Source organism: Pseudopipra pipra, chromosome 8 (genome assembly GCF_036250125.1).
Source record: "Pseudopipra pipra isolate bDixPip1 chromosome 8, bDixPip1.hap1, whole genome shotgun sequence".
Classification (NCBI taxonomy): Eukaryota; Metazoa; Chordata; class Aves; order Passeriformes; family Pipridae; genus Pseudopipra; species Pseudopipra pipra.
The window spans coordinates 37,190,682-37,218,250 of record NC_087556.1 but is presented as its reverse complement, the minus strand read 5'-3'; the positions used below and the strand labels follow the sequence as shown (position 1 = coordinate 37,218,250).

The following is a 27,569-nucleotide window of genomic DNA, read 5'->3' as shown; positions in this document are numbered from 1 at the left end:
GGAGCTGCGGGAGCGGAGCTGCCGCCCGTGTCCCCCCGGCCCCGAGCCCCCCGTGTGTCCGCAGCCGGAGCATGGCTTGGGGCGAGCTCGGGCTCCTGCGCTGGCTGCGGGAGAGCCGCCAGTCCCGCAAACTCATCCTGCTCATCGTCTTCATCGCCCTGCTGCTGGACAACATGCTGCTCACCGTGGTCGGTAGGTGGAATGGGCTTGGGTTTGTTTTCCTCTCCCGGTTTATGCCTGAAATAATCTCCAGTGGCAGATGTACTCCCCGAATGCCCCATTAATGCTCTCAAACCCAGCAATTTCAAGCACTGATTTTTTAATTTATTTTTTTTTTTAAAAACACAAATTGTGTTCTGGCCATTGCAAACACATCGCCGTGGACATCAAAGCCTGGGTTTATTTCCATGTTAATTGCAGGATAAGGAATGGTATAAAAAGGTCTCCATAACTTTTTTTACTTTTTTTTTTTGCCCCCCCTACTAAACACCAGTAATACTCCACAGAATGACAGATAACAGTATTTTTAGCTCATCTCTGTTTTTTCTCCTGTGGTCGTGCAGCTGAAACTACAGGCTAGATAACACTGGAGATGCCTGTTTCCTTGAGATAGTTCCTCTTTCCCCCACATTGGTCTTAAAATGATAGGTTAATAAGAAAACTATCTGAATGGGTTTTGAGAAAAGAACTTCTGTGAGTTAGTTTAATAAAATAATCCAAATTTTGATCAAAGATGCAACTTTTAATGGCTTCAGTGGCACAGGGTCAAGATTCAGGAATCTACACAAATGATACAGTTGAACAGTTTTCACTGGTAGTTTTAGAAGTCCTCATATTCAAATGTTTGTATGAATTTAAAGAAAAGGGTTCAGAGAAACTGGTGGCTCATGAATGTGCACACACACACACACATATGGATGCACATGCTTCTCTTGGAGGTGACTTGGTCTGTACAGAGCCAGCTCTCAGATGATGCTGCAGAGTCGGCTTCTGAATCAGACTCCTGAATTTCTTGGGGGGCTTCAGCTTAAAAGATAAAAGCTGGAAACACATCTACTTTTAGCAAGTTGATTTTGGATTTTTTTTTACATGAATATACTCCCCTTAAAAAACCTTAATATTTAATTACTTGTTTAGTAATAGGTATGCTAGAAGCCCTAGAAAGCATCATAGTTTTTAGACTTGAGAGGGTGAGCTTTTTCAGGAAGAGACACAAGATGGGAAGGGTGATTCTGTCACTAGTGATAAAATAAATGAACCTGACATCTGCTTTTACAAATTCTGAAATGCTAATTTCTGAGATACATATTAATACAAATAAATTACAGCTAAGATCATAAAGCATATAAAGACAGTTTCTTCTGACTGATCTCTTCACTGTATGTTATTAAAAATGAGATATGCAAACATCAACACATTAGTTCTGATTACTTAATATAGGAGTGTTATTTTTCCTTCTTATGGCTGTTACTTCTCAATATTTTTATGGTTTATTTTAAAAATGTGTTTTATTATATCTTTTATATTTTGATTTAATAAGAGTTCCAGTGCTTTCCTTGTCATTTATGTTTTCATAATCTAATAAAAGGATTTGTGCAGTCATATATGACAGACTTCAGATATGGGTTTTGATATTTCTTATACTTTGCTTAATGATGTCAGTATAAAAAATTTATGAAAACTGGCAAAAAATAAAGACTACTGTAAAAGAACTTTTTGTTTTAAACTACACTTCTTAGTTATGGGTGTGTTTTTTCCCATGAGCAAATTTCTCTTTCAGTTCTGTCTTCTCGCCATTCAAAATATTAACGTGCTCTGCACAAAAGCCTTGTGTTTCCTAATCAGTGGCAAAGCAAGCAAGAAAATTTGGTGATTCCATTTACCAATAACCTGACAGTAAGAGGCCGACATGTTCTATTTGTTTTTCCAGTGCCAATAATTCCCAGTTACCTTTACAGCATCGAACATGAGAAAAACGCCACAGAAATCCAGACCCCCAAGCCCAACCCCCTCTCAGCCACGATGGACAGTTTTCAGAGCATCTTCTCCTACTACGACAACACAACGATGGTTACGGGGAACGAGTCTGAAGAGAGCCAGCCCAGCGAGGTGCACCCCACCCAGACAGAACAGGTGCCAGTCAATGTGACTCCTTCCCCCCCCGACTGCCCCCGGGACGACAAGGAGCTGCTGAACGAGAACGTTCGAGTTGGGCTCCTGTTTGCTTCCAAAGCAACAGTGCAGCTCGTGACCAACCCCTTCATAGGGCCGCTGACAAACAGGTATGTCACTGCTGCTGCACTGCCAGCCAGGGGCTCATGCTGCTGCTGCAGTCCACACTGCTATTCCAAAGTATTCCTAAGTCTCTTTTGGCCCCGGCTTACTGGCCTTCTCACTTTATCTGGAGGAATATGTTAGTGAAAGACATTTGGTGAACACTTCCAAACACTTAAATCCTTTCCCAAATGAATTGTTAAGCTGCACATCAGCCATCAGTGTTGCACAGTTTTCCTCCAGCTCCTGAGACTTTGGGTTTTTATAGAAACTTCTGCTGAAGTGGTGTGAAATGTCTTCAGTACAGTTACAGCAGGTCAAAAGACAATGTAGTATTTATAAATCATTGTGAATTGACCTGTGCCACCTACATTAGGCAGAGATGATATTGCAGCTGTAGGCAGGGCTCAGATCCCTCCCTTGCTGTCACTGATGTGCAGCTCTTGGTGTGATCTGCTGAGAGATGATTTGGAGCTGCCTGAGGTAAGAATCAGTGGGAAACTCGTGTGGACTTCAGTGAAGATTGAACAAGTTTCAAACCTTGCTGATGCCACATTCATCTCAGTGGATGTTTCCATCAGTACATGATCTAGCCCAGCCTTCAAACAGTTCTCTCTAAATTCTTGCATGTTTAAGGTTTCTTGAATGAAATATGTCTAAATGGAACTTCACAGAAAATTAACTTGAGCCAGCATCAAGGGTATAAAAACAATGTCAACGACCTACAAGCCCCTCTCCAAGTCCAAGTACTGGTGACATTTACATGAAGATTAAAAGTATTTATAATATCATTTAAGCTTTTTGTGTTAATAATTAATTTGATTTTATTTTTAGCATTTTGTGTAACTGTTCCCCAGAGAAGCAGCTGCAGTCCTCCCAAACAGGCTATGAGATCAATCTCTGCAGGAAACAAACTCCAAATTGTGTTTAACTGGGTCACTGATTTTCATATTTCTTATTTAAGGTTTTTATAGAGAAGAATTATTCCTTTCAGAAAGTAATATGCAGCAGAAATTTGTCCTTGCAAAACACATTAGTTTAAGCAGTCAGTGCCTATCATGTGTGACAGTAGTCAAAACAACCAACACACTCTAATGCTAGATATTTCAGATTTTGAAGCCAAAACTACCTTAGTAGTTTTATACCTTATATACATATATATAGTCTGAGTGTTTAATTTCTATCTGATTAAAGAGTATCCAGCTGATGTCTAACATCATTTGGATTCACAGTGTTATGTATTCAAACCCTGTATTCAGTCTGTGGAACTGATCTTAACACAAAACCTTTAAATGAGAATTCTCATTTCCCCTTGTCTCTAACACATATCACCTACACAGATATAAGTACACCACCATGAAAAATTATTTTTCCACAAATATTGCTGCAAGTTGAGGAGGAAAGCAGAGTTTACTTACCTGGATTTTCTGTATTGTTTAGTGAGGATATAATAGCTCCTCTGCAGGTAAAGCAATATAACATCAAATAATATTTTCATAATAGTTCTTTAGGTATGCTTCTGGATTTTCCTAAATGTCTAAATTTTAGCCCTTTTGATATTTACTCTTCTCTGTTAGCATCATCATTTCCACAACGTGCCAAATCAGGAGAGAGGCACGTGGTCCCACCTCTGCCCTGGAGCCAGCTGGGACACACCTGACACATCCTTAGGCTTGGCAAGGAGGCAGGAGGTGCTCCTGCACCATCTTCCTTTGCTGTTGGGAGCAGGGTTAACAACACATGAGTGTGAACTTCAGTGCTGTGAGCTGAGGTTTCCTCCTGGAAACATTCTACCTGTTTTTGCCTGGGTCAGGGTGTGTGACTGCAGTCACAGGGGCAGGTCTGCGGGCTCAGGTGCCCAGTGAGTGTGAGAAGAAAGAACAAGGAGCACGTCATCCTGGGGTGTGACAAACTCTTCCCTCATACATCAGAAATGAGTGTCTTAGTGGCAAAGTGGCCCTAAATTAGATTTAAGGTTCACTGGTTTTCTTTCCTGCACTATTTGTATCTTGGTACTGGTATCTGCCTTTCTTCTTAGTGGGAACTATCTGGTAACACATTTATCAGTTTACTGCAGAAGTTATTGGATACCCTCTCCCCCTTAAGTTGACAATTTCTAATAACAGTGTGTATGATCAGCTAAAAATTATGAGTGTTATAAATTAAACAGAAAATATCTGAGTTACCAATAGAAAGACTCTTCCTCACCCCTGATCAGCTGTTTGGTGATAATTGTTATTGCCGTTATTACTTCTACAAAATTTCAACAAAGTATTACAACTTAGGGGGAATTGCTTACTTAGTTCATGATCAGCATGCCCAGTTTCTTAAGATACTCAGTAATTTTCTTTTTGAAATAGGTAGCACATTGTGTAGAGTGATTTTTATCTTTCAGTCAAATACAGCTGTTCAAGCATGGTTTGAGCATGGAGTTACTGGCTTTTACTAGGCACTGGTTTTGAGTGCTTGGGTTTGTACAGCATGCAACAGGATGTTCTACTCATATCAGTGTGTGCCAATAATGGCTATTATATTTTCTGAAAGTTTTGGGGGCTGTTTTCCCCTTCTTTTATAATTACTGAGGGTATAGATTTTCAAAAACAAATTTCAGAATTGGTTTCACTCAAGGATTATGTTCCACAAAGAATGTTTCTCATTTAAAGCCCAGCTCTTCCCACAGAATACCAGACAAAATACACCTGGCTCAGTGAACTTGTTTGCAGTTCCTGAAACCATACAACTTCCCCTTGGCCTAACAAAGTCCCAGTAAAGCAAACATTTGGTGATGGCTTTGCCATAGGATGCCAACAACACATTTCCCACTGTGGCACAGTTTCAGGGCAGAGCTGGTAAGGTTTGGTGGCTCAGATGCACATCACATTTTTCCTTGTAGTGAACTGTAGATATAGTGCAGAGCTTGACACAGGACACTGGTGAGGAGGGTGCCCTGGCAGGGGCAGATTGAAGGCTCTGCCTAATCCTGTCCAGTGGAGACAGTGGGCAAAAGGCTGCTGTGCCCTTTGTGACTGATTTAACTCACTGCCCTGGCACAGGGTGCCCAGAGAAGCTGTGGCTGCCCCATCCCTGGGAGCCTCCAAGGCCAGGCTGGACGGGGCTCTGAGCCTGGGAGAGTGGAAGGTGCCCCTGCCCACGGCAGGCTTTAGAGGTACCAGTCCAGTTAAGCACCACATGAGTAACTAGTCTCTGCTGGATATTTGCAACACACACTTAAAAATCTCAACTAGAAGAATTAGTGCACTATGTTTTTTGGCATATTTTAATGTAGGGATGATATTTAAGGCAAAATTGTTCTTCAGTTGAGTTTTCTTTGGCATGCAGAAATGTGCTTGCTAGATTTCTTTCATTCACAAAACTCATACAAATGTTATAATGAGACAAACAGTGAGCACTGAGAGCACTGAGCCCTGCAGTTCAGAGAGTTTTCCATTTTCTGAAGCCCTTAATTGTATAAAAATATTAAAAAACCTCCAAAGCTCAAAATAATTATTTTGGTTTGCCTGTGTCATGACCGCCATTATTAAAAGTGCTATTATAGATTCCTCCATTATTTGATTGGCCCACTTCAGCCAATACTGCCAATATAAATGCCCAATACTGTCAAATCATTGAAAGTTGAAATCCTTTGAATGTACTCTTTTGAAAAGCATCATCCATTGTTGAGGAATTTGGCCATTAAATAATGCCCTGTCAAATACATTCGAGATCCACAATCCTACAAAAAAGAAGCCATGAACAAAGTGTGCTAAATGGAATACTCAGACTGTCTTCAGAGCTAACAGGGTTTTGATTCTAGGATAGATTTTTAATGGTGGAAAATAATATATTGTGATTATTTTTGTTGAAATTTCAGTTTTAGCTGCTCAAAAAATGTATTTGCTTTCCAGCCAGAAAATTCTTTGTTTCCTGGAAACTTGAAAATACTTAGAGCAACCAGGCATTTCTACAGGCTGTTTAGAGTCCTAATGAAGAAGGGGGTTGATGAAGAAAGCTTTGATCAGCTCCATTTTTGCTCCTAAACACATGGAAAGCAAAAAAAAAAAATTCTCAGGCTCTTTGGGACTCTTCCAGTTCTCCTGGCTGAGGCAGAACTCCCAGAAGAGCTGATGACAAATTCTTCCAGTAAAAAAGCCATTGGCTTGGCTGTGTCTCATTATGGTCATTGTCTCACGAGCATGGAAACATGACTGGGATATTCCAAAGCTCAGCTTGCTCACACAAATCTTCCCTTGGCATAGCTTTGGCAACCTCGTGAAGGCCCAGAGGGGCTTGGTTGGGAACAATTTAAGGCAGAACAAGAACAGGGCAATCAGATCCTAATGAGAAGTATTTCTTCCAGGGATTTCAGATACAAAGTCTGCTGTGCCAGATGAAAAGACATTTGTAACGTGGACAGATATGATCATGTGGGCCACAATAAATAGTTCAGAGCCTACCAAGGAACTACAGGCTGGGTTTTTGGCGTGTGTGAACTCATGTGAGTAAGTCTAACTCAAAGCCTCAGCAGGACAACCTCAGAAACGTGAAATATTCATTTTGTTTTCCAGAATAGGCTACCAGATTCCACTGTTTGCTGGCTTCTGCATCATGTTTGTGTCGACAATCAGTAAGTGTCCACATCCTTTTTGGTCTGGCCCAGACACAACCTCTAGATAAATAATCCATAATAATTATCGCTAGGAATTCTTCTTGTTGACATCCAGGGACTGATTTCCAGGGAAAATGTAAGGGTGTCTGCTCCATGTGGATGATTAAACAAATACAGCCTTATGAGCATGCTCTAAGGAATCATGACCTTCCATCCCACCTCGGTGGGTCTCGTCCTAGGCTGAATCTTTCAGGTTCTTCTGATCTGGAACGGGGCTCAGACAGCTCCAACAGCCATGGAAGGGCTGTCCTGCAAGATCCTTGACAACTACAGATTGTGGGGGCTTATCAGAAAGATCGTGAGGCTGCAGTGGCTCATGAGGAGAACATGAGTCAACAGTATCCCAGCGTTGCTAAACACCACTGTGGGATGTGCAAACAGGAGCACAGCCTGCAAGTCAGCTGAGATAATTTGTCTGCTCTAATGGCATTGATAAGGCTTCAGCTGCTGTTTCATGTTTGGCTTTGGCCTGCATTTAAAGCTGTGGCCCAAATAGAAAGAGTCCTGAGAACATCAAGGATCATTAGAAGCCTGTGAGGAACAATGGAAGAATCAGTTTTGCCTCAGAAGGCAGATGTAAAATGTATTAGAGTCTATGACAAAAAAGGGAGGGAACAAACAATTTTCCATATCCAGTGTACATAAGAGAAGGAACAATGACAGGCTGCCCAGAGAAGCTGTGGCTGCCCCATCCCTGGCAGTGTCCAAGGCCAGGTTGGATGGGACTCTGAGCAACCTGGGCTAGTGGAAGGTGTCCCTGCCCATGGCAGAGGGTGGAACGAGATGACCTTTAAGATCCCTTCCAACCCAAACCATTCTGTGATTTTATGATTCTGTGACTCTATGATTCTATTAATCTATTATTCTATGATCTTCAAACTGCATCATCAAGGGGACTGAAGTGCTAGAGAAGATGACTTGGTCTTAGAGTCACTGACAACTCTGCACTGTTAGACACATTTTGGTTGGGATATAGATGAGAATAGTGAGCCTAATTCATGGCAGAGAAGAGAACTGCTGATCTGCTGACATCCTTTCTTCCTTCATTTTCCTTGATTTTTCTCTGTCTACATAATAGGAATTTTTGTGAGACCTGGTGAAAAGCCCCAGAGGCATGATCCCACAGGGTAGGTGGGGAAAGTGCTCGTGGATCTTGTGTTGAGTTGGTGCATAACAACTTTCTCCAGCTATAACCTGGCAAAATTCCTCAGGTGACCAACAGGTGGGAGCTGAAAAAAAGCTTTCAAAACTGCTTGAGATTTAATGACACTGACCATGGCACGGGCTCCACGAGCAGAGATGTGAGTGGGTGTCTGGGACACTCCCACTTTCTAGTGGATGGGTAATTTAGAGTGCAACATCCCAAGGCTCTTTCCCAAAAGGCAGATGGTGGCTGAGAGTGGAGCCCGGGGACAAATCTCTTGGGCAGAGACAGAGTGGTCCTTCCTCTGGTGCAGCGTTTCTGCTTGCCTGATGTTGGGAGGACCAGAAACTTGGCACAGCCCTTGAATGGGTGGATGTGGCTTCCCTGCCCCTCCAGCCAGCTGTGCTGCACACATCTGGGGTGGGGCTGGCACACCAGGGGAAAACCTCTCACCACCCACGTTTTGGAGGAAAGAGCAGTGCACTGAGGTGCAGGGGTGTCACATCTGCCTTCCCTGAATGCCTGCAGCTCCAGGGGCAGCCTTCAGTGAAGCAGCAGAGGCAAGGCTGGAAAGGAAAGCCTTGTTACTCCTTCTGTGTGCAGCTGAATCAGAGCAGGCTGTAATCAAATCCCAAGTAATTAGTTAAAATGCTTGGGCGCTTGCATTCTGTGCTACCTGGAGGCTCAGACACCTGAGAACAATTCAACACTGACACATCTAAATGCAATAAGAGGAAATAATGCAGTTAGCATTGAAAGTGGCACAAGTCACTGTAAACACTTGACTAAATTGTAGGAAGCTTTTGTGATAGTTTGGAGAAATCTAACTTTTTAACCTAGTTAGAGTTAACCTAATTTAAAAAATTTACCTCTGTTTTTTTCTGTAGTGTTTGCCTTCTCTGGAAGCTATGCATTGCTGTTTATTGCCAGGTCCCTTCAAGGAGTGGGTTCCTCTTGTTCTTCAGTGGCAGGTAAGAGAAGAATTGATAGAGTAAAATGCAGATCATTCAGTCATTTTCTGAATGGTATTTTGTCTGCACTTTCAATAATTAATACAAAAATATTTAATTAAATCAATTTCATGGGGTTTTTTTTCTGTCCCTCTCATATAAAGTAGCTCAAAAGCAAATGTCTTTTCAGATTTTCTTGGTATTTGGGTTGCACTAAGGTAGAGCACTAAATGAACTGCACTCTCCCTGGGATTTCTGCACCTGTGTCTTCAACATTTTAAATTCATTTTTAGCCATTTTAAAGGTCATTGGGAACTTATGTTGGTACTTATTGCAGTTGGAATAGCAGCTATGACTGTTACTGAAATTTCTGTTATACAATGTTGTTTTCAAGGACTTACCATGCTGGCTGCCAGTTTGGACTCAGCTTACCTGTAATTCAAGCTTTTATTTTTAAATGAGTAGGTGAAATGGAGTATGGGTTTTCAGCCCAAGTTACTTAACCCTTTTTGAGACTGAGACTAGAGAAAATGTATTTTATTTATGTTGAATATTTCAGTCTTGGAAAAATTCCCTGTGATGGTAGTAGAAATAGAAATTTGGCTTGGGAAGGGAGGTGTAGTGTTGAGTCAAGGTGTCCTGTGGCTTACTCAGGAAAATCCCCCTTTCCAACTCGGCCTGGCCTATAACCAGGGTTCACAGAAACTCCACAGGAGCTTAACAAGAATTTGGTGGCTGGATTCCTGCTGGGTTCCCTTGGCAGGGATTGTGCTCCAGCCCAGCCCTGGACAGTGGTGCCTGGGGCAGCAGGGGGGATGTAGCACTGCAGGCTGAGCATTCCACCTGGGAGCAGGGGCACCTTCTGCCTCAGAGCAGTCTGAAGCTGCACAACAAGCACTAATTGAGAGATTTAAACCTGGATGAGTAGTGGAAGAGTGGGGATGTGGCTGAGGGAGAAGGGAGGGGCTGGTATGAGGAGCCAGGGATGGAGAAGGCAAAGACAAGCAGGAGGGGTAGAGACAAGAGAATCCATCTTTTCTCTGACATCAGTTAAGATTACAAGTTAAGCTTTCCAAAGGGAAGACATGCCAGAATCAAAATTATTGTTCAGCTTTAACTCAGTCCTTATGCAAGTGTTCACCTTGAGGTACAGGCTCTTAGATGAGTACGTGACTATTTTTCTCAGACAACCTACAAAATAGAGCATAAATAGTCCACCCCTTCCTGAAGGCAGGATCAGCTTAGTATCTGTCATTCCTCATGCACAATTGACAGGCATGATCTCAGAAGCCTCCAGAAATGCCCTCAGCATCCAGCTTTGTGCTTAAGTACCTTTATGGTCACAAAGTTTTTTCCTGATGTCTCATCTAAAGATTCCTGTCATGTGAACTTATTTCTGCTTCTCATATTTTAGAGAACAAGAAGAACAGTTTCTTTTCTTTATCTTTCTGGCTCTGTTTAATATTTCAAGACTCTTATCACATCTCACATCAGCATTCTCCTCTCTGGTTTTAAATTGAAAGTCCTGCAGTTGTCCCTCACAGATATTTTTCTTGCTCACCCTTGTTGCCATTCTCTGGACAGTCTTCAGGGCACCCCCACACCTTTCTTCCTGTGCTGCACCAGAATCAGACCCAGCCCTGGGAAGAAGATCTGACTCCTTACAGGGAGTCAGTCACTTCATGTATCTCCCAGCAAAGGAAGTTCTGTGTGCTATTGCTGCCAATCAGTCCCTTGCTGCACTGCATTTGTGTGTGCAATCATTCCTGCCCACGTGTAAAACTTGGTGGTTTCTTCTTTGGATTGCCCCTTAGTGTTGTTTTCCAGAATATTACCCCAAATCTCACGTTCATTGAGGATTCTGATACAGTTCTCTAACTATCTCTCCAACCAAAGAGTTCGATGATGTCATCCAGAATTTTCAATAAGCATGATAATCCACACAGGACCTCTGCTCCTTTGATGCACATGATGGATGGTATTCACCTAATGATCAACCAGGCAGGGTTTTGTTTTCTCTTTCTGTGTAGCTGTCCATCTTATTTACTGAGCCCTACAAAAATCTTGATTTGAAAACATAATTATTAATTTCTATGAGGACTCTTCTGCAGCTTTTACATCTATAGTGTCTGAGTGCTTCACAAAAACACAAATGAATTTGGCTTCATGTTTCCTTTTGTGAAATGAAGGTTCATAATCAAATGCAGAAATGAAGCATGTGAAGATAAAGGTCAAAAGAATCCTTTAATTTTGGATGCTGAACTTGAAATACTCATTTACAAAGTAATCAGTTCTGCCTAATACCTCATGCACAGAGCACAGGCAGCACTGACCACAATTTCAGCTGAGTGGTCACCAGACCTTTGTGTCATGCACCCAGAGCATAAATAAAGGATAGTGAGTGCTTGTCAAAAGCTTTGTTACTGCTAGTTGGAAATAGTCTAAAAGCTCTGTGACAAAGACAGGGACAAAGAATCCAGCAAATAAGGGCATTATTAAATTACCTGACTGATACTGCACAATGGAACATGGTCTTGGGGACCATGTGCATTGCCAAACCCCTTTTTGGTTCAAAGTTAATTCTGTGGGGAGGGACTCTATATATATATATATATATATATATATATATATATATGTGTGTATATATATGTGTATGTGTGTATATACATACATGTGTATGTACACACACAAATACTTTCTGTCTTTTCTGTGTGAAGTTTAGTAGGTGTGGCAAATGATGACCATAAACTGTGGCACACAGATGTCTAATTTTGTGTTGTGCTTTTTGTTTTCTTTGGATTGCAGGGATGGGTTTGCTGGCCACTGTGTACACGGACGATGAAGAGAGAGGCAATGCCATGGGAATTGCACTGGGAGGCCTGGCCATGGGAGTGTTAGGTCAGTGAGCTGGAGCTCTGCTGGCAAGAGAACCCACCCTGTCCCAGCCAGCCCACAGGCAGTGCTGCTCTGAGGCAGCAGGACTTGAGTGTGATGCTATCAGGCAGTCTCCAGGTCAGATTGGCAGGGCATGTTAAGAAGAGCTTTTCCCACAGCAGCACATTCCTTCTGGAGGTGCATATGTCCAGGAATCTCTGAAATGCTTGGGTTTTGTTCATATGGAGGAGCATTTTGGGGAGTGAAGAATATGGTATTGTCGTGATCAGTGAGCTTTGGGGGGGTTTTTAAACTGAACTTTTTGGTCTCTGTGTGCCAATAGCAGGATGCCCAAATGCTTGCAGGGGACATTTGTTCAGAGTCAGAGGTGTGGCTTCACAACTGTGTCCTTCCTCTCTCCCTGCAGTGGGCCCCCCCTTCGGGAGTGTCATGTATGAGTTTGTGGGGAAGAGTTCTCCTTTCCTGGTTCTGGCAGCGCTGGCTCTGTTAGATGGAGGTCAGTAGATCCAAAGGGTCAGGATCACCTGTGTCCCTTCCATAATCCCACCATCCACCCCCTCATGGGGAATGTTGCAGCACTGGTTTCTGTTTGCAGCTGTTCAGTTGCTGGTTCTGCAGCCATCCAGGACACAGGCAGAGGTGAGTGTTCAGCTAAAACCCTGTAGGCAATGGGTGACACTTTGCCTTTCCTAATCCCAAGCTTTTGTCCACAGAGCCAGAAGGGGACACCGCTACTGACACTTTTGAAGGACCCCTACATCATTATTGCAGCAGGTACTACATCCCTTTTTATTTCCTTTAAACCAGCCAGTGGTGTCATTCCTGGCTTGCTGGCGTGCCTTGGGCTGAGCTGCTTTGACAGTATTGTCATTTGCTGGTTTCCTTTACATAAACTCAAAGTGCCTGTTGGTACTTCATCCTACAGGATGAATATACCAGCAGAAACACAGCAGGCAGAAGGTTTGAAATAAATGTGTCTTTCCAGCCAAGAGGACACTGATGACTTGCAGGTGCTTGCTGAGGCAATGAGATGCGGACAGAAAACTTTCTGTGGGGCCAGTGAGGAGGGCCAGGGTTTCAGAGGGAGGGGTTGGCAGCACACCACAGGCAGGCGTAGGGAATAACTCTGAACTTTGTTTCTGTTTGAAGAGGGAGTGAATTTGGTCTCTTCAGTGTGGACTGTATTTCAGAAAAGGCGTGGGTTGAATGGTGAATGGCATTTTGTATTACCTGTATCGTTTGTCTAATGAATCTTTCTGTCTCGAGAGATGTTTGCCATTTTGCATTGCATTTTGTTGAATGTTTATTCTGAAGTCTGTAACTGAGCCTGGCTCTTTCTAATGTTGACAAAACATCTGGAAACAGACAGTTATTTCCATAGTTTTGTTTTTTAGTTCTAACTTGCTCATCCACCAAAGCAATTCTTCCAGGCATTTCTTGGGTTCTCTATTTCTTGGTGATCTTAGGGAATGACCATAACCTTAACTCTGTGACCCTTGGCTGAGCTGTAACTGAAGTTATACAAACACTTTTGTTTGAGAAGTTCTCAGAGCATTAAAAGACCTTTCCATAGAAAAAATGTATTTGAGGGCAAAAAGCAGCTCAGGGAGTACTGGTTCTGAGATCAGATGTGCCATTCATCTAACTGGGTAACTGCCTCTCACAGTGCCTAAAGCAGGTGTTACAAGGTGAGATTCATCTGACAGCATTTGCCAAATACTGATGTTATACCCAGGCTATGCCAAGGGTTAGTCTGGAGCAGAACTTGGTTTACACCACAAAATATGACAAGGGGACAGGTTTTTAAGGTGTACTTTGCTTGACTAAGATTTAGCTACTCCTGCCAAGCTTAGTCTTGGCCAAGGAAGAGAAAAGGTGCCAAAGACCACTGATCCCACTGTTTTGGTTATGTCCTATGTCTGCTAAGAGCATGGATGCACTTTGTTCCAAGTTTAACACATGTGCATGGCATTTAATTTCTGCAGCTGTTCTCTAAAGCTTTTTCAGCAATGTTTCAGGCTCTGTGCAGTCTCAGAGCCCCAGAGTTGTGAAGAATGGGCAGCCTGGACTCAGGACTGTGTGTCAGAGACACCTTTTCTGCCCTGGCTCTTTTTGTCCCCTGCTTTCCTGCACGTGCCTGCACAGTGCCTCCTGTTTCCCCTTCCCATCTTTGATCCAGTACAGCTGAACACAACAGGAGGAGGGAAAGGAAGGATGTACAGACAGGTAGAACCATAGAGACCTTTCCTGGTCTGATCCTTCCTGCTCTCACCAGCTGCTCTGAGTGACCTGTCCTGCTCCCACCAGGGTTCAGTGCCCAGGGTATGAGAAAACCCCACTGCTAATCCATGGGAGGGACTAAGTACAGCACCCAGGGTCTCTGCCTCCCAGGACAGAGCCTGCCCAGTACAGATGATGCTGATGCTCTCTAACCTCACCCTCTTCTCCAGCTTTATTTCCCTTGCAGACTCAAACTGTTTTTGCCAGAGCTGAATGCCAAATACCACCTATAACTTCAGCTTATCTAGCTTACAAATACACATCTGTCCAAATGCAGTTTTCTTGATGCACTGGGAATCCACTGCTTAAGTGTTAATTGCTTCAATTCTGAAATCACTGCTTTAGTTACTAAAAAGGCTCTGAAAATTTCATTTCCTCTCCCTTATCCCAAGGAGTTGGGTGGGCATTTTTTTGCTTTATTTTCTAGGATGGGAATTTCTGATCCTGATGCTGGCAGGGAAGGGTGGGTAAGTGTTTGGGTGGGATGACACCCTGGGGCAATCAGTCAGGGCCCGTGTCACACCCCTCTGTGTCCAAACCCCTGTGACTGCAGGTGTCCCACACTGTGTGCAGTGTTCAGTGTACAGATACACATTAGAGAGGAGAAGGTTAAAAGTCCTGCTGGGTTCACTCTGCTCATGGAGATCAGGGGGTTTGAATGGCTTTTCAGGCAGCTCACTACCTCATTAAAACACTGACTGCATCGCCACTGGGCTGATTGGTTGACCACCAGTAAAAGCCAGGGATGTTTTAGGCATGCTGTAAAAGGGTTAACAGCTTGTGTTCCTTCCAGTCTTGATTTAGGGACACTAATTTCATGCTATAAATTCAGACAATCTCACGAGTGTGTGTCATACACTTGAGTTGTAATTGTTTGTATTCTTAACACACAAGCACTTTCTGACCAATTTGGTTTATCTATAGCACACTATTACTCCTCAGCCCAAGGTGTCCTTGTGTCAGAGGTGACTCTTTGAAGCCCATGCCATCTGTACTCACTGGCCAGGCAAAAGAAGTGTTGCTGCCGTGTTTTGTCACAGCTGTAGGAGCTCAGTGACTGAAGTCAGTCCATTCCTGCAGCCAGACCCCACTGACAGGGGTTAAAGAAAAGTGAGGTGCTACTGGCTGACACAGTTGTGTGGACAGACAAGTGAGTTTAAATGATCAGAATAAAAAACCAGAGTTGAGATGGATTTCATCACAAGCACATGGGTTCTTCAGAAGATGTGTGACAGCTTTTTGCTGGGTACCTGTTCTTTCACAGAAAAATGCCAGTCATGTCTGTGCACTCTGCCAAAAGCTGAGTGGGCTCTTGGCTACAGAGGTGGGATTCAGCTGAGAGGCTGCAATTTCAAACCTTCTGGCCAACACAGGACATGTAATGTAATTCCCAGATGAAAAGATGCAGGAGTTATGCCCTTGACACGTGGCCCTTTAAAGAGAGGTCAGCTGCATGCAGAACAGAGGAAAAAATAATTTCTCTTCTTTTGGGGAAGCTTTGCTAAGGTAGCATGCTCTTTATTGGACTTTGCTGTGAGTTTGCAGGGTGCCAGCTCAGGCACTCTCTTTTCTTTTGGGGTACATTCTATAGACCTGAAGTACCTTTATCACCATACACCTGAACAAGGCCTTTGCTGTCTAAGCCATCTCTGTCCAAATGGTCCTGCTTCCTCTGCTGCACTTTGTGCAGTCTGAAATGTTTTCCCACATCAAGGGAGCTGCTGGAGCATGGCTGATTTTGCCCTGGAAGAGGCAGCCCCTTGGTGTTTGACTGGGGCTCCTCACAGACAAGCCAGGGGGAGCTTGCACCCGAGTGGAAAGGTTGGCTTTTGTCTTTGGGGCAAAGCAGTGCTGAACTGTTGCTCCTTGCCCCGGGAAGGGAGTGAGCCAGCTAGCCAGCAAGTTCATTTTGGGAACTGTGGATACACAGTCTAATATATTCTGACAGGTCTGAGCAAAGAATGACATCTGTGCTCATTTGGTTTTGAACCTTATGATGAGGAACTTGTTCCCAGAGAAATAATGTTTCTCTGAATTCAGACAAATTTGGCCTTTCTTTAAAAAAAAAAAAAAAAAGGCAAAATTTAAATGGTAAATGACTGTGAGAGTTTAGAATATTTTCCTAAATTTCATATAATGTAAATATTAGGGAAAAAATGGGAACACAAATTTGAGGTTGTCACTTCTAGCAGCAATTTCTAAAAACCATGTTGTAAGGGATCAGCAGAGGAGACATGTCCCCTTGCCCTGCATTAAGCTTTGACTGCCTCAGGGTCTTTTGAGGAAGCTTGAAAGGCATCCTGAATCCAGAGAAACACTGTGGGGTTTCCTCCAGCTGAGGGGCACCACTGAGGACAGAGGGACATGTCCCAAGCCCCTGGAGCCTGGCTCTGCAGGCAGTGGTGTGGGCAGAGCTGAGCTGGCAGGCAAGGCTGAGTCAGCACTTCCACCTCTTGTTATCCTTCCTGTCTGGGTTACTAAAGGTCCAGAAATTCAGAAGAGATCTGTGAGCACTGAAATTCATAGGGCTGGGCAGGCTCAGCCAAACCCAGGCTTTGCTGCACGAGCTGTCTGGCTGCTACCTACAGGATGTTGGGAGAAAATTCCCATTCTAGGGGACAGACATCTCTGTGGTTGTCTCTTGGTATTTTCAGGATGGAGACCTCTGCATCTCCTCATGTGATGGAGGCACCATCCCTCAGATGACAGAGGCACAGGGTCAGAGCCTGTGCTTCTTACACAACAGGGCTCTGGTATTGCCCCAGGAGACTGGGTAAAGACCAGGAGATTGTAGTTTTATCTAATCATTTGTACAACAGTGAGACCTCATGAACTTTCCAAATGTCATCAAGCTCACTGCAAACTTTCACATTATGAAATAGCTTAACCTTTATTGTAGAATTTCTAGGAGAATAGAAATATATAAAAAGTTAGTCTTCAGTGATTTTACATTGTGTTCTACTTAATGTTAATCAACATGTGATGCTTGACAAATAGACTGTAAAAAGTGTGATGTGTTATGTAAAAGCATCAATTCTTTGCATGGCCCTTTGTTCATAGTCAAAAGAAACACTTACTTCTATTTTTCCCCTCCCCTTCTTTCTCTAAGGATCCATCTGCTTTGCCAATATGGCTATTGCTATGCTTGAACCAGCCTTACCCATCTGGATGATGGAGACCATGTGCTCAAAAAAATGGCAGCTTGGTAAAGTACAGTATATTATTTGCATCTCTCTATTTTGTCTGATGATTGTGTCAGTTCTGGTCCTGTTAATGATTATATGCTTCAGGGGGGGGGGATTTTTTTTTTTTAATGGTCTTTAGATTTTCACTGTTATACCTGCACAGTTACAAACATTGGTCTGTAAGAAAAATAGAAGGTTGTTGATAGACAGACTGATGTTGCTGCAATAGAGGCTCCAGTAAGAGGCAACACCACAACTGAAGGAGGAATGCAGCCCTGTTGGGAACCCAGCAGCACATCTGGCAGTGAGTGCTGGCAGGGCCAGCTGCAGGATGCCTGTTGAGCTGCAGAGCCAGCCTCTCAGGGCAAAACTATTTGTTTGGGTTTTTCTCCTAGAGGGAGTCCATCCTCAGTTCCCAGCTGGAATTGCCAGGGGCAGGCACAGAACTCTGCAGCAGGTACCCTGCCTGGGGCACAGCATGTTTGTGCCAGCACACACCTTCCAGGCTGCTCCTGCTGCCATGTGGAGGAACATTTACTGAAAATGTGGCCACAAGGAGCACTTTCCCTTGAATTTGATAGATTTAATGTCCTTCTAGTGGTTACTTTCAACAGAAAGCAGTGGGAGAGCCCCAGCTTGGACCTCTTTATAACCTTTATAACACAGTCTCAGGAAACCAGTGCCCACAGGCAAACAGGGAACGTGCCCCACGTGTCAGGTTTGACTAGAGACTAAAGCTGGGGCAGTTACTCTCTCTTTGAGGTGAACAGGAAGGGAAAAACCCACCAGAAAATAGACAAAATTCCAGTGAGTGTCAAACTGTGTGTGAGAGGTTGATGTGAATATTCTTAATTGGAGGATGCCCAATATCTATTTGATAAATGTAATGATGTCTTCTGTGCTGTGATGTTTCATGAGGGTATTTTTTAATATCAATATATGGCTTTTGAAAGAAAAAGAAAAATCCTTCATTTAAATGATGTTCAGGCAGCATCTGACTGACACCCCTACTCTGTGTTAGTGCAGGTGTCCCTGCACCATATAGAGACACAAACCTTGGCTCTAATCATTGCAATTCAGCCCTAGGGTGGCCACAGGTGCAGTTCTTAATGTGCTGCTGTACTGTCGAACATGGGAATGACTTCTGGCCTGTACTATAGAAAAATGAATATGCAAACTTAGATATTTTGAACCTCGCAAAGGAAAAATAAATGTTGCTTATCTACCTTCCTCACCAGAGTTTCATATTACTGGTGCAACAGAAATGAGATTTACAAATCTTCTCATTGACCAGAGGTTCCTAGAAGGAAAATATCCATTTTAAATTGAGATTAATTTTTCCCCTTAATGATACAAGTAATTGACTCCATTGCACTTCGTCTGATTTCACAGCATTAATTAAAGTTTTTAAGCCTCTTAAATTATATCTTGAACTGCAGGGTTTTAAGCAAATGATTATCTTATGCAATTGGAGACCCAGCTGTTTGAAGCATGATCTGAAGAAGGTACAAAGAACCTTGATTGGCCCAACTGATGTTACTGTGCATAAAGCTTATTTAGAAGTCACGGTTCTGCTTCAGTATCCACAGCTTACACACCAACCTGCAACTCTTATTTAACAAGCCTTTGCAGTATTGCTTCTCTTTTACAGCTGTGCAGGTCTGCTCTGTGTGACCATTTGGCACAACCAGATCCTCCAAGCAGTAGCTGTGGTTACACAGGTGAAAATGAAACGTTTCCCCAGCACCACCACCGTAACCCACAAGGATTTTAATCACAGGATATTGCTGTGCTAAAAATTACCTCTGGATTTTTTTCTTATGAGTATCAGAGAGATAGGAAGGAAGATGGATAGGCAGGAAATGAGAAAATCCATGCTGCCTTGGTGAAAGATGAGGAGCATATACACTTGAAGGAAATGGTTTGATTGTGTCCTGCTATGTCATGCCTGCTTTCTAAATCTGAATTACCTGATTTAATGGGGACCAGATGAAAGACTTGTCACAGCATGCACTAATTTGTCAGACTTTCCTAGTTTTGTCAGGTTTTCCAGTTTGGTTTTTCTTAAGATGCAAAATTTAACAGGAAGAAAACACTGTGTGTTATTTCTTCCTGGACACACGACCCATTCAGCACCACTGCACAAGGCTCTGGCATCAGGCACAGCCACCCTGGCCTCTGCCTCTGGGGTATTTTTCATAAGAATGCCTCCTCCTCCAGGGCAGTCCCTGCTCTCACCACACCTGCATCATCTCTGCTCTGAGGCAGCAGTGGCACACCATGATCTCCACTGGCAATTCTTCCTTTGACATTTCCTCTCTGACTTATGTGTAGGGAGAGCAGGAATCCTGCAGCACAGACTGGAGCTGGCTTTTAAACCAGAGATGTTTCTGTTCACTGTGCAACCAACCACTCCAGATATGGCCACTGCTGGGAAAACCTCCAGGCTAGAAAATACTGCTGGTCCCAGCAGCCTGCTTTTCCAAAGGGGTGGATGTGGGAGATGAGTCTGAGTACCCTCCCATCAGGGTCAGAAGGAATTTATTCTCATTGCAAGTCATTACACATAATTTATTTTTTTTTTAATTTAAACCAACAACCGATTCTTTAAAAAAATTAAAAATATGTCGGCTAAATAGTTTCCAAACAAATATTTTAAGGTGTTTCACCCTTACAGTTTTGATACATGCTTGACTTCAGTCGCTGCTCGACCAAGGACCGTATCATGGCCCCACAACCCTGCCTGCACCAGGAGTCCCATGGCACTCACAGGCCTGGAGGTGACTGCCCCTGGCAGAGGCAGAGAGGCAGCAGTGCTGTCCCCCCTGCCTGGAGGTGACTGCCCCTGGCAGAGGCAGAGCAGCAGCAGTGCTGTCCCCCCTGCCTGCAGGGTGACTGTCCCTTGCAGAGGCAGAGCAGCAGCAGTGCTGCCCCTCCTGCCTGCAGGGTGACTGCCCCTGGCAGAGGCAGAGCAGCAGCAGTGCTGTCCCTCCTGCCTGGAGGTGACTGTCCCTTGCAGAGGCAGAGCAGCAGCAGTGCTGTCCCCCCTGCAGGGCACTCCCCACCCCAGCCGTGCTGAGCACACCCTGCACACCCTGGGACTGCGGGCGAGCTGCTGGCCCTGACCCATCCCAAAGGTTACTGCAGTTCCACAGAAACTTCTTGCTCTTTGTTGTTCTGTCCCCTCTCCCATAGCAGCTCTTGTAGCTGATGCTGAAAAACTCTTTTCAAAGGCACCACATCACCCCTGCGTTTCACAGCTGATGTCCTTGGATTTCATGAGACAAACCGGATATTTGATTCTCTGGGCTGTGCACAAAGGCTCTGTTAGATGCACTCAGATCAAAATTACAGTGTCTGGCATTTATTAGTTTCTTCTAACACTTCACTGAAGTCCTCACTGATAAAACATCTCATTCATATTTTTCAGGTGTTGCTTTTCTCCCAGCTAGTGTCTCTTATCTCATTGGGACTAATCTTTTTGGGATACTCGCACACAAAATTGGCAGGTATGCTTCATTTAAAACACTAATCATCTTCCAGTCTCCTCATGTACCATTTCCAGTGTTTCCCAGGGCAGTTTATTGATAGTGGAAATCATTAAACTTCATTCTGTAGTAGCAAAATTGCTTTTTTGAACACATTGCTACTTTTGTTGTTTAAGTCAGCACTTCAGACATGACTGAGACATTCCAGATCAGCTCTAGGATCTCATTATTACCCATCTCTGAGTGATGTTTCTTCTTTGACAGGTGGCTTTGTGCTTTGCTGGGGATGCTAATTGTGGGAATAAGTATTTTATGTGTAAGTAGAAGATCATGTATCTTTCAAAGCATGTGGATGTTTGTGTGCTCATCTTCAAATATGTGCTTTTTTCATGAGATTTTGCTGAAGTTTCTGCTTTATGACATGGTATTATGCAATGTGTGCTTAATAGGTTCCAGATCAGATTTTTGAGTGCTTTCAAATTTCAGTGCTTCAATTATTTTAAGAAAAGTGGCTTTGAAAGGAGGATGAATCTTTATTGAGCTGTCACTCAGTTTATTCTTGCTGATAATAGAAAGTGTGTCAGTGGTTTAATGGCACAGTTGTCTGAAATGACAGTTCAGAACAAGGATCAAACTCTCACATCTCTATAAATTGTGCCATAACTACTTGGAGAATTTATCTTAGAAAAAGAAACTAACCTCATTAGCATGTGCAGTGTGACATAACTGGCTGCCTGAAATTTCCTTTACAGGTACCATTTGCTAAAAACATTTATGGGCTCATAGCACCAACCTTTGGAGTTGGATTTGCCATTGGTAAGAAAATTTACAATTACTTCTTGCAGTCTGTTATTTATGTAAAATGATTTTATGTGAAGTTACAATTAGTTTTGTTGCCACTCTGGTGTGACAGTAGTGAAGTCTGAGCTGTGGCCCAAACTGGTAAGTAGAGCAAGAAGGATTAAAGCACAGTGCTTAAGGAGTGTGTGCCAGGCTGCTTTAGACAAGCTGGATTGCTGAGTCTGTCCAGACCTAAACAGATCTTTCCAACTGTCCAGGAATGTAAACATCCTTTTAAGAAATGAAGCCATGCACTGCCTCAAAACCACATTCTTCTTTGTTGTGGAAAAGAATTATACAGACATTTCACAGAAAAAAAAAGTCTTAAAATTTTCTACCTAAAGTAGGAACTCCCAAGCCCATGAGCAGGTACTTCAGGTAATGTGTGTGAGCAGGCAGGCAGGCTGCAGTGGGCACTGGGGCTTGGGTTTCAGCCCTTGGCTGGTCAGAAAATGTTCTAGGGTATCTTCACACGAGGGAAGTGCAGTTAGGAAAGAACTTCAGGCACAACTACAAATCCCCAGTATCTGAGCACTTCTGTCAGCTGCCTGTGCTGCTTCTTACAAGCAGTGAAGGTGAGGCTCAAAAGACATGATAAAGCCACTATAAATAATTTTGACTGACTGAAGGCTAATGCAATCTTTTAGGCCTAGATTAAGTGTAAGTTCATATCAAATAGCTTTCCCCTAAATAAAAGCTACTTGGCTGGTGATGTGGGATGGGAGCCTTTGCACAGACAGTCCCTGGGAAGTGCTGGATATGCTCCAAGCTCACATGTCTCCTGTCCTCTGGCAAGTGTCACATGTATGTGTGTGTACATGTCCACACATGACCTCAGACACAGCAAAGACCATAAAAAAGAAAGCTAATACAGACTGTTTTTACACAAATCTTTTGCCTACTTCAGAACACGCACCCTTTTAGCTGCTTTTGCATCCCTTCTCAGCACGTGGTTCGCCAAGACATTAAAAGAAGAAAAAAACAAAGGCAGTGTTTTCCTGAAAGGTGTGTTCCTCCCTCCCCCCAGGAATGGTGGACTCCTCCATGATGCCCATCATGGGCTATCTCGTGGACCTGCGCCACGTGTCCGTCTACGGCAGCGTCTACGCCATCGCCGACGTCGCCTTCTGCATGGGCTTTGCCATAGGTGAGTGAGTGTCCTTCTGCATGGGCTTTGCCATAGGTGAGTGAGTGTCCTTCTGCATGGGCTTTGCCATAGGTGAGTGTCCTTCTGCATGGGCTTTGCCATAGGTGAGTGAGTGCCCTTCTGCATGGGCTTTGCCATAGGTGAGTGAGTGTCCTTCTGCATGGGCTTTGCCATAGGTGAGTGAGTGTCCTTCTGCATGGGCTTTGCCATAGGTGAGTGAGTGTCCTTCTGCATGGGCTTTGCCATAGGTGAGTGAGTGTCCTTCTGCATGGGCTTTGCCATAGGTGAGTGAGTGTCCTTCTGCATGGGCTTTGCCATAGGTGAGTGTCCTTCTGCATGGGCTTTGCCATAGGTGAGTGTCCTTCTGCATGGGCTTTGCCATAGGTGAGTGCCCTACCTGGGCTTTGCCATAGGTGAGTGTCCTTCTGCTGCCTGGAGAGCACAGCCAGAAACAGGGGATCTGCTGCAATGCCAGCTGTGAATCCCAGGGGCATTTGCAGGTTTTATGAGCACAGGTTCTTATTTCCTGGAAGAAATAAAGCAGAGGGAATTGTGTTTGGCACCTGCTCCCCTCCTCTGCCGTGGTGTCGTGCTCACTTCATTAGCTGTGAGAGGCTCGAAGCTGTCAGGCACTGACAGGATATGCAGGATATGCAAGATATTCCTAGGAAAGAGTCCTTGAACATTTAAAACTACCACCACAGCTGTGCTCTCAGTGGTCTGTGAGGGGGACAACTCCCCACTGACCCCCTGCCTCCTTGAGTGCATGATTCAGGTGCCCTCAGGAACATCTCTAATTTCTTCACTGAGTGTGGAGTATGGAGCCAGGAAAGTCTTATAAGTACAAACATGTCCTTACATTCCTCAAATCAATTTGTAAAGCAGGAGTTTTGTATATAAAATTACTGTTGTTTAAGTGGCTGCTGCAAATTTTGAGCCTGAGCCATCTCCAGAAAAGGGTTTTTATCTCTACAAGGTCCCTCTGCTGGCGGTGCCATTGCCAAGGCCATTGGATTCCCATGGCTCATGACAATTATAGGGATTGTGGATATCCTCTTCGCTCCCCTGTGCTTTTTCCTTCGAAGTCCACCTGCCAAAGAGGAGAAAATGGTAAGCACAACTTGGCTTCTTTCTTTTGTTTTGGGGTTTTTTCCGTGAAACAAATGATAATTTATTTCTGCATCTTTGCCTCTTAGTTCCTCAAAATAGGACCAGCACAGTGTATTTCACCCTCATGCATCATCTTTGGAATGAACTCTCCTTTCTTTTTATGTCCAAGATGTATGAAGACAAACTCATTATTTGTTAGAGGTTACAAAGGCACACATTTGATTATCAATAAACAGGGTCCAGCAGACATTCCTCTGCAGCAGCATATGCTCTGGGGGAGTCAGTATAAAATGCATTTTTGTTTTCCTTGAAGAGCCAGAACTGTATTGACCAATTGACCAAATTATTCCCCATGCCTCAACCTATTTTTTTCCCATGGTCCTCTACAGTATAGTTTGCATCATATTTTTTCCTCCTTCTTCTTCCTCCAAACTGTTCACCTCCCATTGATGACTTCTCTTACTCAACCTGTACCACAGGTCTTCTCTTTTTTTTTAAGTATAAAATTGCCAATGCCTTAATTTTTTAAGGCAGGCAGTGCTCCCCAGGCACTGTATGATGTGCAAGCAGAGTGATTCTTGGCCAAACCAGCATCTTGCCCAGCCCTGCAGTGGGTCTTTAGGGATGAGCCTCAGATCAGGTGAATGTGTTGTGATGCATCCCTAAAATTAGGGGCTAAGAGGACTAAGTCAAAAATTACACTGTGACTAACAGCCTTCAGCAGGCTTTCTGAACAGGGCTGACTTGGGTCCAAAATGTAGTTGTTAATTGTTTATTCAGGTGAAAAGAAAGTGTAATTTTGCATGGTCATGGTTTTATTAAGCAGTGCCCCATCTCTGCAAGGTAAGGACAGCACCTGCTAGAAATGCTGCTCACACTTTGGTATGGCAGGAGCACAGAGGGTGGAAAATTGAATCTCGCTGAAATAGTGGCACAAGTGAGGCCAGAGACCTTCTGTTTCACAAATATTTGGAGTGCAGAATCCCAGAGATTCCAGTTAATCCCCTGTCATGACCTTTGCCGGCTGAGCAGGCTGAGTTTGTTTGGGTTTTTTTACATTGACTGAGGCTGAGAACAGAAAGAAAACACCACCAGAAAGCTGCTGCTCTTTGCTGGCTCTACGAAGTTTACCCTGGTCCCTGCCAAGAGCTGCACTTGTAACGTGGCAGTCCCTGAAGGGACAGGATCTGTCCCCATGGCCCCAACACCTTCCAGGGTCTGCCACCTCCAAGGTACCTGTAAGTGCCCAGTTCCTCCTGCTCCCAGGGTGGCCGATGGCAGTGACCTGATGTGCCATTTCTATCCTGTTTGAGGAGAGTCAAAAGGAGGGTCCCAGCACCGTGCTCTTTGCATCATTAATTAAAACCCAAACTTAATCACATTCAGCACGAATATGCTACACAACTGCTCCAAAAGTCATAGGAAAAATTCATCCCAAAGAATGTAATATTGTAATTGGCCCCTCACCATGACAATCACTTTTAGCTTGCCATGCGTGACAAGGCAAAATATTTGGAGCACCACTCTCGGCAGAGCCCAGACACGGAGCTCTGGACCCCCACAGAAAGGGGGGTCGGGGACAAAAGCAGTGCAGGTGACTTGGCTGGAGGCAGGAGGGATCCCCTTGACCATCCACCCTGCTTTTAATGCAGATTAAACATGGGGCAAATGACTAGAACTGGAGAGCAGGCAGACGTATTTCAGTAACACATGGGCTGGAATACTGGTTAGAAATTTGCTGGGGATGTCTTTAGGGTCAAGATCCCACCTCCCACAGACCTATGGACTCGATTTACTCCAACTGGAATCAGTTTGGGTTCCGCTTCCAGGGAGAAGAGGTGAATCCCTGGATGGTGCAGCACGAGGGCTGGGTGCTGGATCAGCCCCAGGCTCAGCTGGATGCTAAGCAGAAATGCTAATGCTCACCCTCTGGTTTCTTTCAGGCAATACTCATGGATCACAACTGCCCTGTGAAAACAAAAATGTACACCCAGAACAACATCCAGTCCTACCCCATAGGTGAAGAAGAAGAATATGAGAGCGATGAATAACAGAAAAGCCATATAACATATTCTGGTGTACAAAATGCTGTGGTTCATGTGAAACATTTCATCCAGAAATAGGTTTTAGTTGTACTGTACATTTACTAGTGAAATGGTCAAACAAACCAAAGGTATATTATTCACTGCCCGTGGTTATCAAGCAGACTGCTAACCGCCTTACAAGGGGGGAAAAGCTTTTATAGAGGGTTTGTATAGTGTTAATCTTTGTGTATTTAATTTTATTGAATATTACACTATATTTTTTATTAAATGTGTAGTATAAATCTGTATAAATGTGAATTTTAACTATTTGGTTTTTAAAGTTAACTCGTTGACAGTATTTCATATTTTATTTGAAGTCATATGTTACTGTCAAGAGCCTTCTTTCTAATCTGATTGGAAACCTAAAAAAAGGTAAAGCTGAAGGAAAACCTATTTAATTTGAATCCTCTAAAGTGGTACCCTTGTAAGTACGTTGAGAGGAGCTGAAGGCTGAATTCAGTGTGGACAGCACTGTCACTTTTTTCATCAGCATCAGGTTGTAATAATCTATATATAAAAATAAATGAAAGGCACCATTTCCTTGACAACTCAAATAAGGAGCTCTCTCTGAACCACTCATGAAATGTTGGGGAAAACAGGATGTTAAACAGAGGAGTGTATGTATATTGGTAGTATTTAATGAAGTTTTAATCAACCAGTTATGCAATAGGAAGCCCCCCCAAACACACCCCAGGTAACCAAGCAGGTATGAGTATGCACTGTTCCTTTCCCTTAGAGGGAGTGAGAACAGCACGAGGATCCCTGTTTATATTTCTATCTTTTGACTCTTTTAATGTATCTTGACTTTATTTTAGTTGCATCTTAAGTGACTTGTTAAGGAAAGCTGCAGTATTACAGTATTTTGTCTTAGCAGGCACTGACAGTGAGCTGCTAACTTAAGCAGTTCAAACAAACTACTCTTTTACATGCATTTGCATACACAGCTGGAAATTCAATATATATTTATTTTTTTAAAGTGAGTTAAATTATCAACTTTGCTAAAAAAAATAAAAAATAAATGGAATAAATAACCAGTTTGTTGCCAATCTAAATCTCAACATTTGGGGACACAGTCCAATACAGGTAAAGTATTAGACAGTCCCTATCTGCACTGAGAAAAAACACTTGGGAAAGAAGCATTTTAAAACAATCCCCATGTCCTTCTCATCTGTGGTGTATCATTTCACTTGTAAAATTAAAATCTTTTATGTGCCTTCTTTCATGTAATTGCAGATGTTTTATGTACTACAGCATAGATACTATGTTTACATATAGTTTTGTAAAGCGTATATACTATGGTCAGAAAATATGAGAAATATAGTGGATCAAACTTCAAGTATTGCTCTGTCAATAATTACACATTGAGAACGCATTAAAATAAAGTTATCTGACAGAAGTTCATGACCTATTGTAATAAAGTGGAAAAAAATTAAAAAAGAAAGAATCCCCCTCATAATTTGCCTTATGCATTGTGTTTTACCAAGGGGGGAAAGCCAACAAGTATTT

The 27,569-nt window shown here is 43.4% G+C and overlaps 1 protein-coding gene across 2 annotated transcripts; it reads left to right on the top strand.

Annotated features, from left to right (window-relative positions):
* SLC18A2 (solute carrier family 18 member A2) lies at window positions 1-27,459 on the top strand. 2 transcript variants are annotated; one of them, XM_064663684.1, is made up of 15 exons: window positions 1-192; window positions 1,931-2,282; window positions 6,840-6,898; window positions 8,972-9,055; window positions 11,840-11,932; window positions 12,336-12,425; window positions 12,525-12,568; window positions 12,643-12,703; window positions 17,319-17,414; window positions 20,825-20,903; window positions 21,147-21,198; window positions 21,635-21,698; window positions 22,750-22,869; window positions 23,846-23,979; window positions 25,923-27,459. In XM_064663684.1, the coding sequence occupies exons 1-15, from the start codon at window positions 72-74 to the stop codon at window positions 26,028-26,030; spliced, it is 1,557 nt and encodes a 518-aa protein (XP_064519754.1). In that variant the 5' UTR covers window positions 1-71; the 3' UTR covers window positions 26,031-27,459. The 2 variants fall into 2 exon arrangements, with proteins under 2 accessions (XP_064519754.1, XP_064519755.1); XM_064663685.1 differs by lacking the exons at window positions 23,846-23,979; window positions 25,923-27,459 and adding an exon at window positions 23,283-23,823.
* Window positions 27,460-27,569: the final 110 nt, after the last annotated feature.